At 33.6% G+C, this 13842-nt stretch overlaps 2 protein-coding genes across 2 annotated transcripts; both read right to left on the reverse strand.

Annotated features, from left to right (window-relative positions):
• Positions 1–1097: 1097 nt before the first annotated feature.
• Positions 1098–6334, reverse strand: LOC133171691 (vitamin K epoxide reductase complex subunit 1-like protein 1). The gene is made up of 3 exons (XM_061306478.1): positions 6124–6334; positions 4827–4936; positions 1098–3220 (listed from the first exon to the last, which is right to left on the reverse strand). Exons 1-3 carry the CDS (start codon positions 6297–6299, stop codon positions 2994–2996), a joined length of 513 nt encoding a protein of 170 aa, XP_061162462.1. The 5' UTR covers positions 6300–6334; the 3' UTR covers positions 1098–2993.
• A 4357-nt stretch (positions 6335–10691) lies between these two features.
• Positions 10692–13616, reverse strand: LOC133172473 (glutathione S-transferase theta-1-like). The gene is made up of 4 exons (XM_061307359.1): positions 13485–13616; positions 12641–12728; positions 12152–12305; positions 10692–11424 (listed from the first exon to the last, which is right to left on the reverse strand). The coding sequence occupies exons 1-4, from the start codon at positions 13597–13599 to the stop codon at positions 11077–11079; spliced, it is 705 nt and encodes a 234-aa protein (XP_061163343.1). The 5' UTR covers positions 13600–13616; the 3' UTR covers positions 10692–11076.
• Positions 13617–13842: the final 226 nt, after the last annotated feature.

Here is a 13842-nt window from a genome sequence, read left to right on the forward strand (position 1 = left end):
CAGGGATGCATGGAAAATGCATCTAATATGTTTCATTGTACCAGTCAAGGTTTCAGATGCTGCAATTTAAGCTAAAAAATGAGTCATTCAATGACCAGGTTAATGTTTTTAGAGCAGGTTGAAGTTTTTCAAGCAGGTCTCTTTTCCAGTAACTATATGTATAACCCCTTTATTGACCAAACTTGCATGGATGGTACATCTAAGAATGCCCACTACCATGCTTGCTTCAGATACTGGATCTGACCTACATTTTCTGGATGAGTGACCAGGTTAAAATTTTTGGAGCAGGTTCATTTTTTAAGTAACTATGAGTCCCATGTTGACAAAACTTGTATGAATGATACCTCTGATTCACACTACTGGACTTGCTTCAGTTGCTGGATCTGACCTACATTTTTTGTATGAGTGACCAGGTTAAAGTTTTTGTAGTAGATTCACTTTAAAGTAACTATCTGCCCTACCTGGAAACCAAACTCGCATGAATGATACATCTAAGGATGCACACTGCTGGACTTGTTTCTGATGCTGATTTCCAGATGAGCAACCAGATTAAAGTTTTGGGAGCAGTTCTAAGGTGACTATAAGCATATACATTTATTGATGCATACTACCAGTTGCTTTGGATGCAGGATTTGACTTACATTTTCCAAATGAATTAACAGGTTAAAGTTTTTGGAGCAGGTCCATGACAAAGAAACTATTGAGCTTACCTGATCCAAACTTGCATTGATGATCCCATTCATCGAGGGATGAATTCCAACTTGCTTCAGATGCTGGATTTGACATATTTTCTGGATGAGTGTCTAGTTTTAAGTTTTTTGAGAAGTCCAATCCCAAGTAAATGCAAGCCCTATCAAACCAAAATTGCATAAATGTTGCATATAGGGAGGCACACTACTAGATTATTAGTTTGGGACTTTGCCTTACTTAAAGACAACATTTGCTGAGGTGAGCTCTGGTATCTCTGATTACCTATGGATTTTTTTTACTTCACAGTTTCTATTTTTGAAACACCAGGTTGTCACTAAATAGATGGCATTGTATACTGTATACTCTCCCCTGTTGTTGATTGAAAAAATAGAAACAAGATACAAAAATAGATCTATGCTTCATTTTAATATTTCTTCATAATCCTCTTCAATAATCAGGAATTTGAGATGGACAGTGAAAAAACACTCCCTTACAAAACATGTTAAATGCAAGAGAATAAGATGACAAAAGATATGAAATACTTTTGATTTATACTTTGTAAATGTATTTCAAATATAATCACATTTCTATTGCATCATAAAGATTATTAAAGATTTAGCTACATGTTCCAAAGAAAATACTGGCAGATACAAAATACTAACACAGTATATTAAGTAGAATCTTTGTAAAACTAATGTAAAAGTTTTGAGGACATCCTTTCAATTTGAGCTCAAGCACCATGTCTATGTACTTTATTATGCTTATGCTTAGGGTTCATGCAGAACCAAAATACATTCTAATCAATTGATGACAGCATTTAGTCTTTAGTAACTAAACCTTAGAGAAACCCATGATTGAATGATTACAGTATGAAGAAGTGAAAAGAGACCCATTGGCCACTATGCTCTCCTGAGTCCCATTTTCCTCTCTTTCTAATCAATAAATAAATGAAACTTCTCATTGTTCAAAGGCTGTATACAAAATACACCTGTGTGCATACATACCCAGTGTGCTTATGTACCACTAGAACTGTGACCACACTTGGGGTGGATACATATTCAGAACATATATCATATCCACCTGTCACTTGAATATGCATCTTACCTCTCTTTACTGTCCCCTACCTACTGCCTGTTGGTGGGGTAGGGGGTTTTGATTTGCACAAAATGAAATAATATGTATAAACATGTAACTGCAAATGTAATAGAATTAACTGAATAACTGCATCCTTTTTATCATTCAGAATATGATTTTACCTATGAAGAAAATTTTAGTGTAAAACTTTGCATTCAAATATGATTACCCTGACTACAAAGAAACATGCCTTCACTTTTCAGTTATACTGTGCATAAGAATGTTTGCAAAATACTTTGACAAATTGTAGGCTTTTTATTTACCTTTTTTTAAAAAAAAAAATCTATAAATATACACACTGTGCATGAGTATAACTAATTTTCTATATTAAATCTAAACTGTTGACCTCAAATGAGGTCCATTCTAGCCCTGGGGTCATGTTTTGAAAAAAAAAACTGCAATCATCACTTACATACATATTACAAGCACATTTAAAGATGCTTCCATATTAATTTGATGAATATTAATTGGACAAAACATAGCTAAGTTATACAAGATATTTAAAGTTTTTTTAAACTACATATTCATGTGTAAAATTTAGGGCCATTGTTGTGGCCTAATCCTATCCTCTGGAATTGTTTGAAATATTTAATTTACACTACACATGGAAGCTTTTCTCAAACTTTTGACTTTCTTGCCCCATTGGTTCTTGAGGTGATTTCAAGTGGTCATATATTATTTCTTATCTCCCCTGTGATAAAGGACTTGGCCCTTTGATTGAACAAATTTAAAGTCTTTTTACCCATAATGCTTTGTGGCTTTAGATGACACTCAGTGGTTCAGGAGAAGTTGAAAATGTCTCAAGAGGCTTGAGAGGTGGACACTTGACTAACTTATAATAAGAATAGCTCATTTGAGTCTGGATCAAGTGATCTTAAAATACAATTCTTATCATGACAACATATCATTTATCATATGCCTCTGTCTAGCTCTGAAATCAAAAAATTATAGCCTCTGGTCCTTGTTACTAACATGACAGTTCTGCATATGTAATGCTAATTTTTTGTGGACATACTTACATGTACTAGGAACTTCAATAAAAATTGATTTGCTACATACATCTACTGTTCAATGATACATGACACACAACCAATTCATTTATACATTATGCTGACAAAATCAAGCAATGATTAAGCATGATCCATGGCATTTGTTATCCACCACATTTTTCACTTCTGTTTTCTCTTTTCTTTAGTCTTTTTGGCCTCTTGCATGGCCTTATTTTTGTTATAAATAGCTACTAGAATGACTGCATTTGTTATATAAGTTGACATACAGACAACACATAAGTCCTTTAGGATAAAATACAAGATATATCCCAGATACACTGATGCCACATTGGATAAGGCACTCATGTAAAACTGTAGAGAGGCAAGGACTGGTGAGGAGGAGAAAGCTGTAAATAGACACAGATATCACAAACATCAAATATAATGATTTGCATACATTTACAAAGCAATGCTAATGCATTAATTTCATTTCGGCTATTTAGTCAAATAAACTCCTACTCATAATGAAATAGAAACTTTAACATGTCAAACATTGACATCTGAACTTAACAAGGCCGAGTCTAATTATTTCTACCCTAGATATTTTGATAAATTTTCTTTAATGCATTTTTATTATTATATTAATTATTTTAAGATAAAAAAATTAAATGTTAATTATCCCGATTTCTTAGGGGGGCATCTCAAAATTTGTCAAATTTTACTATTGGACCCTATGGGAATTTGTTGAAAAAGTGCCAAATTATCATATTTTCCCCATATTTTTTGTATCTCTGCCCTAGGGATTTTCTTTTCAGTCAAATACATGAAAGTTATTGTAAAAAATCACCAAATCGTGAAATTTCAAAGAAGTTGACCATCCGGTTTGGTCTAGGAATTATTACAAAAGTTTATTTTTTTCCAATACCAAATACCTCTAAATTTGCCATATTGCTGCACACATTTTGTATATATCGGCACAGATAAATTATTTTGGTAAAAAATAACAATGTTTAGATCACTGTGTGTTTCTTTTAATGTTCTGACAACAGTTTTTAATAAAATGTCCATGGACATCTTGAAAACTCAAGCGAGTCATGCGTCATACTTAAGCGTCATGCATTGCTCGGAAAACAATGACGTCATGAAAGCCATTTCAGCATTTATTCCGAAATATTTACATTTCCAATGTCTTTGTCCGAGATAAAATTACAAATTGTAAAAATACTTTATTTCTACATAAATCTACTGGTTCATCGATAGGCGCGGTTAAAAAAAATCATGTGCGGGGCAGGACAAATAGAGACAGAAGCGGGGCTATTAGCACGGGAATTTGCCTTCGGCGTTTATGCAAATTATCACGCAAGCCACTCGATTGATCACATCATGAATCCAAAAAATCAGACAGTTATTCCTTAATTGTTGTCTTAAAATCAAATTTTAAGACCCATAAAAGTTACAGATAATTTAATATAATGTTAATTTTGTATCAAAATTACAATACTTAGGATAAATGTTATGTTGCACATACGACTGCATGAAACTAAAAAGCTGCGCAAAGTCATGCGCACTCGAATTAGACTGGGCCTCATTAAGACACTTGAAAAAATGTTAACGTTTCTTACTGATATAATGGTGGTTGTTCATTCGAGGATGAAGTTTAATATTGTTACAAAAAAAATTTTTAAGGAAAAACAAGGTTGAATCTAAATACTGAGGATTGAATATATTTATTAACATACAATATTGACACAGTATTTGATTGGTTAAGGACATTTATTCTGTTTTAAAAACTGCTAATAGGATACATACACAAGGCCATCAGAAGGGGAAGAGCACTGGGTGGGATCGTTGTGATCCCACCTTAAAAAAAAAATAAAGAAAATATCTTTTATATTAATTTAAAGGAGTTTCATATTTTGGTAAATGATAATAGGACCATGATAAAACTGCTATACAAGCTGTGTTTTATATTAGGTGCTGGTGCATCAAGTGCCACTGAGTATTATTACTTACTTAAGGCTATCTGCAGTGTGTAAAATACAATTCCAAACACACTGTTGGGTAGATTGAGTGGATGATCATCTCCAATTAAAAGGCCAATCAGCCCAAATCCTTTGCCCCATCTGTTGAAAAAAGTAAATTAGTTCATGTATTACTTTGAAAAATAATTTGAAGATTGTGAAGAGCCCCTTATACTGTTACACTAACACTAATGTTACTAGAAGGAGGGAATGTGAACAAGGTGAACCTGACTATGATTTGAAGACATGTACCCTACCTCTAGAGAAGTGGTCATTGGTATACCAATTTAACTGGCCACTGGCAAATAATCCTCAACCCCCACCCCACCAATGTCTATGCCCCATCTCATGCACATCCCTGAGAGTTTTCAACCAACATTATCACAGCATGACATAGCACCAATAGTAATAGGGAAGCAAGGTAAAAACTGAAATAGACCAGGATTCAATCCAAGCCCCTGATTTATAGGCAGATGCCAAATGAGCTACATCTGAACATCAACTAGCCTATCATCTGTTTAGTTGCAAACTTTCTCATCTCTTCATGGGGACTCCTTTTTTCTTTCTTTCTTTTGTTTTCTTTTTTCTTTTCTTTTTTTTTTTTTTTGAGGATAAAGGTGTCAGAATTTATATCAATTATGGAACATTTGCATGGGAGGAAATAATCTAGCTCACACTTTCAGAGGTTCAACTCATAAAGACTAGGGTATCTTTTTACAAAAAATATCATATGATACACTTATGAGTTATCATTTAAAGTACTGTATGGAATTTTACGAGGAGTGATCACCAAATTCCAAGACTTTTCCTAAAAAAAACAAATAATGCTATACCAATGATTTTTTCCCCACATTTTTAAATTTAAAATCCTATCCAGTAAGGCCTGTTTGTTTATCAAAAGCCAGTAGAGCACTTGTCAAGAATCCTGAGAATCAAAGTTTGAATCTTTGCCAGGTTCTTCACATCATCTCCCTTCCAGTTACAAATGCAAAGGGGTGGATCTAAAGGGGGTGTCAGGGGTGTGTGGGTTCAGAGTTATTAAATTTCTATATAAAAATACGAAAAATGACCTTCAAAAAATAACTTTCGCCTCATGTGATATATTAAGAATGATTATAGCCTTTGACGTTGTGATCATGATCATAGTGTATCATTGAAACTGAAATGATAAATTAAATGATAGTTTTAATAATCATGCACACGTCATGGTCGTAACTTGGTCTTGGAGTGTACAAAGTTAGCCTATTTGGTATCAGCAAAAACCTTTTGTTCGAAGTGTGAAACATTACCTTGATTTAAACACTTTCGAGCAACTGACCGAGGGACTGATATCACAGCTTGCGCGGTAATTTTTATCGTGCTCTGCATTTATTTCTACATATAAAGCATATACAGACAGCAGAGTTCCTACTGCACAACACAAAAGAATGACAGTTTTCGATGTTTTTGAAGACCTACTGCCCATTTTCACAAAAAAAATCCAATTTGCGTCTTTGCCGACGTATCACACAAAGTGAAAGCGGAAGTTCCTCTCGCTCCCGAAATGTTCCGAGCGAAACTTTTTTTTATAGTAAGTAGTACGTAAATATTTCATTCTGCTCGCACTGTGATCAGAGGTGATAGATAGAAATTTTTACGCATAAAAATTGTTTCCTTTTCTCCATAAAGAGCGAAATTAAAAGATGTTTGATAAAAAAAAAATAATCTCGTAATTACGAGCAAAGATCTCTCTGGTTAAAAATGATAAATTACGAGAAAAGATAATTATGATCTCAAGATTACGGGCAGAGATCTCGTTATTACGAGGAAAAAATTGTCTTGTAATACTAGAAAATTATCTCTTTATTACGAGGAAAGAAATTCATAGGGGGGGGGGGTGATGTTAGTAGGGCCGAAGGGGAGGGTATGGGAGATTTAAGTTAATTTTTTTATCGACCCATTGGCCCGTTTTTTTCTTGGGGGGGGGGGGGAGTTTTGAAAAAAAAAATCAATAAAAAAAGTGGTTAATTCTTTCTTTGACAGGGCCTCTACTGGTGACCGTTAATTGGGTTTCTTTCTTTTTTAAACATTTGCAGATCTTTTGATTTAGAAAAAAAAGTTATGACATTAATTGTAACTTCGAAGTATACAAAGAACACTATTCAATTCCTGTCTTTGTTGACTTTACCCTTAAATTGGTATAGGTCACAACGTAAACAACTGGTGTAAACCAATACAATTGGAGGGGGTTACTTTTCCAATTGTAAAGGCAACCCGATTGTGAAAATATTGTATTAATTAAAAAAAAAACAAAGAAAAAAAAAATCACAGTTTGTTCACTAGTTCAATAAAGTAACATTCATTTATCAGAAAAAAAAAATGCTTGCAAGAATATTATTGTAAAGCAACACCAAAACAATACCGTAATTCAAATTTCCAAATCCAACATCACAACACTGTAATCGAGGAGACATGCTAGGAGTTGCAAAATCAATGTGTGTGGGGGTGGGTGAGGGTGTGTGTGTGTGTGTTTTTTTTTTGGGGGGGGGGGTCCCCTTCTTTTTTCTCTTTGAAGAACTATTCGATTCAAATACTCACAAAATGGTATGTTGAACCTATCAATGATATAAGTTTCAGAATTTCCCCACACACTCTTTGTAAAAATACCGATCTATAGATAAATATAAAGGGTAAACAAATTAAATCTCTAAAGGTGGCCTTGATAAACATAAATTTTCAAATTCGTGAACGAACAGGTATACTGCTGCACCAAGAGTGGTGTTAATACATCGAGTCTTGCGATTTTTTGAGTGACTAATTTTACAATTTCCTATGAGTTATTTATTTATTTTGGCTGAGACTCAGTGATACTAAATATTCTAAGATTTCATACTAAATTTGAACAAATCTTGAATCGAAAACACGTATTTTCATTTAAACAACCAGTCGACTTTCATATAAACTTTTAGCCAAAATATTGTCGGTTTTTAACATTATCAAAATGGGGGAAATCCTACTCTGAGAAAGAGAGGGAAGGTTGGCTCTAGTGTGAGGTTTCCCCTCGGGAGGGAGTCTACTCTAGAGTACAGCTTCCCGGGCGGGGGGGGGGGGGGGGGCTATGGGTGGAATCTTATTGTACATGATACTTTTTGCTCTTGGTATATTTCTTATTATCTATAAACAAAAAAAAAAGTCTATATTATTTACAGTTTAAGGAATGTTAGTACTTCATAATCAGATTTGAATCATTTGATTTTGGAGGGGAAATTATATTTTTTTTCAAACATTGAACTTTTGACCTCGCCCTTAAATTAATAAAATTTGAAGAAAAAAACATTAATTATTTGGGACTTTTTTCATGTGTATGCATGCTGGTATGGTGTATAGCATATTCCTGCCCCCTACATGCAAGATAAATTATGTCAACATGCGAGAAAAGTATATGTCAACATACAAGATAATTATGTCTACATGTAAGATACATGTAATTATGTTGACATGCAAGACAATTATGTTAATTTACATGCAGTTACTAACTTTTTAGAGAATTTGATTTTAAGATGGGTAAATTTACGTATTAACGCCAGTATCTGACATCATACATACGAGATGTGCACAACATAATTATGTCGACATGCAACTTATTTATGTCAACATGCGATATAATTATGTAGAAATGCGACCAAATGCTGGCTCAGCTGCCTCAAACACATGAAAAATCAATATAAAACCCTTTTTAAATTAAGTACTCGTACGATTGCAACAAGTATACATAGTCGGTCTGGCATAACTGGAATTAGCAAATTATACGACAGATGTTTGTGCAGGAAACTGTTAAGTTTCTCTCTGTGATAGCGAGTTTTGTGTATGTTTCCAAATGAAAATTAAGGTGTTAATTTATTCCTTAATTCTTATCCTCTGTGAAAGTTAAAAAGAATGATTTTTTTTTTGGGGGGGGGGGCAACAAAACTGCAATATAATGAGTTTCTCGGAGGCAGATAAAAGGATGAAGAAGACAAAAGTACACCAATGAACTCCTTCAATTTTGTCGAGTTATTGATGATTTACTACTAGTATATATGGTTAATAATGCAACCTTAAAATACGATGTTGTATTTCTACAGTGAGTCTATCGGAGATGACTCATTTGATACGAATATTTGTCATCCAATTTTCACATTAGGTTACTCATGTGATGTGACACAATTGTTCTGTAAAATATACAAAGGACAAGATAGGGTAAGACCCCTTTTTGGCCCCTGGTTTGGGGTGTCTTTTAGAATGATTCAAAATTTTATCAGTAAAAACCTGTTGTCACCTCTGCCACAAAATGAGTATTGGTTCTAAGGGGTACACAGAGGTCACAGGAAGTAGGGGTGAAACGATACACCTCCTTCACGGTTCGATACGTATTGTATAATTTTGTCTCGGTTCGGTTATTTTCGATACGATACATTTTGATAGAAGGAAACAAATTCTACGTTGTTTTATGCTTTCTTTTTCTAAATCTAGTCACATATTTTACGAATTTTATTTGCAAATTGACTAGAAGAAATTGATTAAAATTATTTGACTGTCAAAAATTATTTTACAATCTATCAGTCATCAAAAATTTACGTTTTCTATACTTTTTTATACTGAGTAACGTGTTATACCTTATGCCAAACCCGACTGAATAACGATCCCGACCGAAAAATGAACCGAACCGAAAATTTGAGATTTTGCACCGTGTATCAAACCGAGAAAAAATACCGCGGTGCATCGATACCCCGGTGAACCGTTTCACTCCTAACAGGAAGGTCAGAAAATATGTCAATTTCCGAATTTTCTCATTTTTATGCAATTTTTCATCGATTTTACAGCACATTTTGTTTCAGAAAAGATAGAGCACAAGCTTGCCTACCTACCAAATTTATATATATCATACACTAGTATCAGATGTATCTTGTATATAAAAAAATCACAGATAGGCAAGCTTGTGCTCTATGTTTCCCGAAGTGAAAAGTATCTCAAATTTGACGAAATTTCACCAGAATTGAGGAAATTCGGGAAAATGTCCTACTTCTGCACCCTCTTGTGGCCTTCATGCAAACTTTGAATCAAAATTAGTGTTGGTTTTAAAACAAGCCTCATTTTAAGTTCTTAACTACAAACTATCACAGTTTTAACTGTGTTCTGATTTTCTCCTCAAATAAGAAGCCAGATTCGGCCGTTACCATACCTTGTCCTTTACCTTTGAAAATGTTTGAACAGCGTTGAAAAAGACAAAATGTGACGGCAAAAAAGATTAAGAAAGAGGAGAAGGAGAGACACATTTAATGGCGATAAAACATAAAATTTCAGCTTGTGATAATCCATGCTCAAAGTAGTCTTTCGTTTTTCATTGTAACGAATAAACTGGATCATTAAAGTAAAAGAAACTGGAGACTTATACAAATGTCTCTGTTTTACAGGGAAAGTTTCGCGTTATAATGCGAAAGTTACGCGTTTATTCGCGAAAGTTTCGTGTTATAACGCGAAACTTTCGCGTTATAACGCAAAAAAAAATATTTTTTTTGTACCCACGAAAATGAGCTCAATGGACTTTCGTAAGTACGTGTAACTACACAAGTTTAATAACTCTTTTAATAGATATGCTAGCTTTATTTAGTAATCACTAAAATACACATCAAGTACTAGATAAGATAAACATGCTACTGTGACATGCAGAAATGGGTGCAATTTTATCACGTCGATCATTTGAAAAAGTATGATATATACTTTTATCCCTGCATTACGATGTACACAATTCTTCATGTTACACTTTAACATTAATTATTTCTAACAATATTTTTCTAGAATCTAGAGACAATTCCGTCATTAACAACTGCAGAATTTTTAAACCATCTTTTGGGTCGTTTTCGGGAATTCTCTTAAAATCCTTTTCCTGATTCCGTCATTAACAACTGCAGAATGTTTTTTTTTAATGTTTTGGGTCGTTTTCGGGAATTCTCTTAAAATCCTTTTCCTAAAATTATAAAGATAATTCCGTCATTAACAACCAGATTTTTATGTTTTGTGTCGTTTTCAGGAATTCATCCAGCTATTTCTGTTATCAGCCTTATTTACAGTATCAGAGTTTTTTTTAGCACTCCAAACAGACATAAGAGCGAGATAAGAGCAGGATACTAAGTAAAAGGTAAATAAAAAAACATCACATAAAAATATACTTGAAGTAATATATCTTAATTCAGTGCATTCGTTTAATTTATACGATGACGCGTTTAAAGTTTTGCTAGTTCGGATTTCCAGGTACTCTTGTAAAGGTCATGGACTTTATATACAATTTTATGACCTTCATCAAAAGCAGGCCCCAGTCGGTTCTTTACACGTGTTAACCACGCTTTGACCTTATCATTCTGGTATATGATGTAATCCTCGTCAATCACGTGTAACTGCATCAGTTCGCAAACGGCCAGAATGTCAGCAATAGAAATGTCTTCACCACACAGAAATTTCTTGTCCTTTAAGAAATATTTGTCAAGATGGCGGACAACAGTCATGTTTCCCTTTCTGTATTCCCCTGCTTCCTGCTGGTTTACCGGTTGTTTTGTTTCTTGTGGTAGTCTAAGCTATCGAAGAAATGGAAGGAAAAAAATAAAAATAATAATAAAACAAAATTTCAATATGTCAATTTATATATTTTACTGAAGAGTCATTTTTAAAAATTTCTTTATATGTAATGCGCAGTGGATATCAATTTCTTCCTGAAGCACTATACGAACACTAGTCTTATTTCGAATTCCACCCGGTGTCTATGTGGAACCAATCGGAACATCACTCGGCCTTTTCCGTCAAATCGAGAAAATCTCGACTTAACGGAAAAAGCCGAGTGATGTTCCGATTGTATGTGGGACTATGCTCAACGCAACATTGTTGGTAAAGCGGTTGCGCAGTGGTGGTTTGGGGTTCATGGTTTAATTTTCGTATGGAAAACATGTCGGGATTATAAAAATAATACGTCGCTTTTAAAATAATTCATTAGAAGAGAAGAAAACTAGAAAAGTATATAGAATGATCTTGAGAAACTCAACTTAATCAATTCATACACTAAAATGATCTTAATATTTATATCTTAAAGATTTTTCGTGACCATTCGTAAACAGTTAGGCTAAATGTAGACTGCTCATTTTGACGAATAATTATTTTTCTTATTTATTTATTTATTTTTTGGGAGGGGTTTCTTTTAGCATTAAATTTGGTTTCAAAATATTACTTGAAGAATTATACATGTATTTCGTATAAGGCTATATCTACTTTTGATGGCCACAATTTTTAATAGGACACCAATTTACAAACCAGTATTCTAAACAGCATGGTTCCATGAAATCGAGTGTTTGCATGTTGCCAATTTAGATATTCCTGTACTCGTGCATGAGTTTCTGGATTTTTCAAGGGATACCAATGGTCTGCCAATTTGTATTTCATGCATAAATATTGCAAAATTGCTACACTGAAAGTAAAAAAAAAAGAATAATACTTAAAAATTTAAATAAACATTCAAAGTAGACTTAGCATGTAGAAATTTTGTAGTGTTATTTTGGGTTCTATTAGTTAAAGACATGACAAACAATGACAGATTCAGAAAATTGAAAAAAGGGGACTAACAGACAAAAGTAACCCCCCACCCCACCCACCTACCTCCAAAAGGAATGCACATTTTACTGTCATTATAGAAGAAGAGGGCATTAAGAAAAAAGAGGATGTGCATGTTATATTTTGCGAATAATAAATAATTGGTTTGTCGAATAATGCCCTAATTTCTTTCTTTTGAATGAAAATTCTAACCTTTCAGTAAGGACAAATCCATTGTCGTCGATGACGGGCACCTGCTGAAATTGAGTGATCCTGGTATATTCTTCCTTATGGTGATCACCTACAAATACAGATGGACAAACCGGAAAATGAGGTCAAGTGAGTTAGTTTTGACTGTAATGATCGCCCAGAAAATCCATTAATTGATTCGACATATCCGCCATCGAACTGAAATTATTAGCAAATAAATAAATTAAATCGTTCACTCTCACTTTCGTTTCCCCTTTTTAAAATCCATTATTTATAAGGATTTTTTTATAAGGAAACTTATATGAATTCCTTAGAAATGTGGAAATCGAAAGTAAAGAGAGCAATGACATACTAGTATTGAACTGAAACATATAAAACATTCAAATAACTGTCAATTTCATTGATTAGAAAAAAAATGACTAAAAATATTTCAATTTTGCGTATCAGTTTTATTTTGTGGACTCCTTTTCCTCAAAATTCATTATAATCATAGTTTATCGTTGGGAATAACTAATGATCCATAAAAAAATTGAAAGTGACTCTCTTAAAACTATATTGTTTCAAAAGAAAATGGAGAATCAAAATCACTGGTAATGCATTGACAAAGAAAAGGAACTTACGAAATGGAGATTGAAATTGACACAAAAGCATACAATTTATGGTACTGTGTCATGTTCCCTCCTTACCTTCCGTGTAACTAGATACAACTCTCCTACAAAATGGCTTATATTGAATGAGAATACCCAGTATACCTGTAATGACCTACATGTAGGTGTTATGTTTGACACACCTGTAGAAGTATCTTACCTGGTCAGTTTAAATCAAAATTATAAACTGCCATACGTACCATTTCTAATAGCAATTTGTATAGCTTCAAATGGAATATTATTCGCTTTGAGAAAAATGTACACAGCCCTGGAGGGCTGAGACATTAAATCGTAGAATAACTTCAGGTTCGGCATTCCTAGGTAGAGACTTTCCAGTCAATGGATGGAAATCGAATCAGAAATTCGGTCACAAGATAGGATCATGTGAACTTGAAGGAGGTTATTTACATTCTTTATGCATTTATATACAGAGTGACACAGCTATATGATATTGGTATGAATGTTTTCATCTGATGTAAAAAATTAAATTAGAACGTGTATGTATGTGTATTGTATTCTAACTGACAGCAGAACAAGTCTGCAGGCAAAAAAGGTGGG

Source organism: Saccostrea echinata, unplaced genomic scaffold, assembly GCF_033153115.1.
Source record: "Saccostrea echinata isolate AGI-Se365-2 ecotype Australia unplaced genomic scaffold, CSIRO_AGI_Sech_v1 ptg000054l, whole genome shotgun sequence".
In the NCBI taxonomy this organism is placed as follows: Eukaryota; Metazoa; Mollusca; class Bivalvia; order Ostreida; family Ostreidae; genus Saccostrea; species Saccostrea echinata.

Excerpts from the sequence above, each read along its gene's own strand:
- LOC133172473 (XM_061307359.1), bottom strand. The coding sequence starts at position 13,599 with ATGCCGAACCTGAAGTTATTCTACGATTTAATGTCTCAGCCCTCCAGG. Across the intron at positions 12,729-13,484 it reads ACAAATTGCTATTAGAAATG|GTGATCACCATAAGGAAGAA; the intron begins GTACGTATGGCA and ends CTGTATTTGTAG. Across the intron at positions 11,425-12,151 it reads CCATGCTGTTTAGAATACTG|CTTAGACTACCACAAGAAAC; the intron begins GTTTGTAAATTG and ends TTTCTTCGATAG.
- LOC133171691 (XM_061306478.1), bottom strand. The coding sequence starts at position 6,299 with ATGGGCAGTAGGTCTTCAAAAACATCGAAAACTGTCATTCTTTTGTGT. Across the intron at positions 4,937-6,123 it reads TCGAAAGTGTTTAAATCAAG|ATGGGGCAAAGGATTTGGGC; the intron begins GTAATGTTTCAC and ends TTTTTTCAACAG. Across the intron at positions 3,221-4,826 it reads CACACTGCAGATAGCCTTAA|CTTTCTCCTCCTCACCAGTC; the intron begins GTAAGTAATAAT and ends GTCTATTTACAG.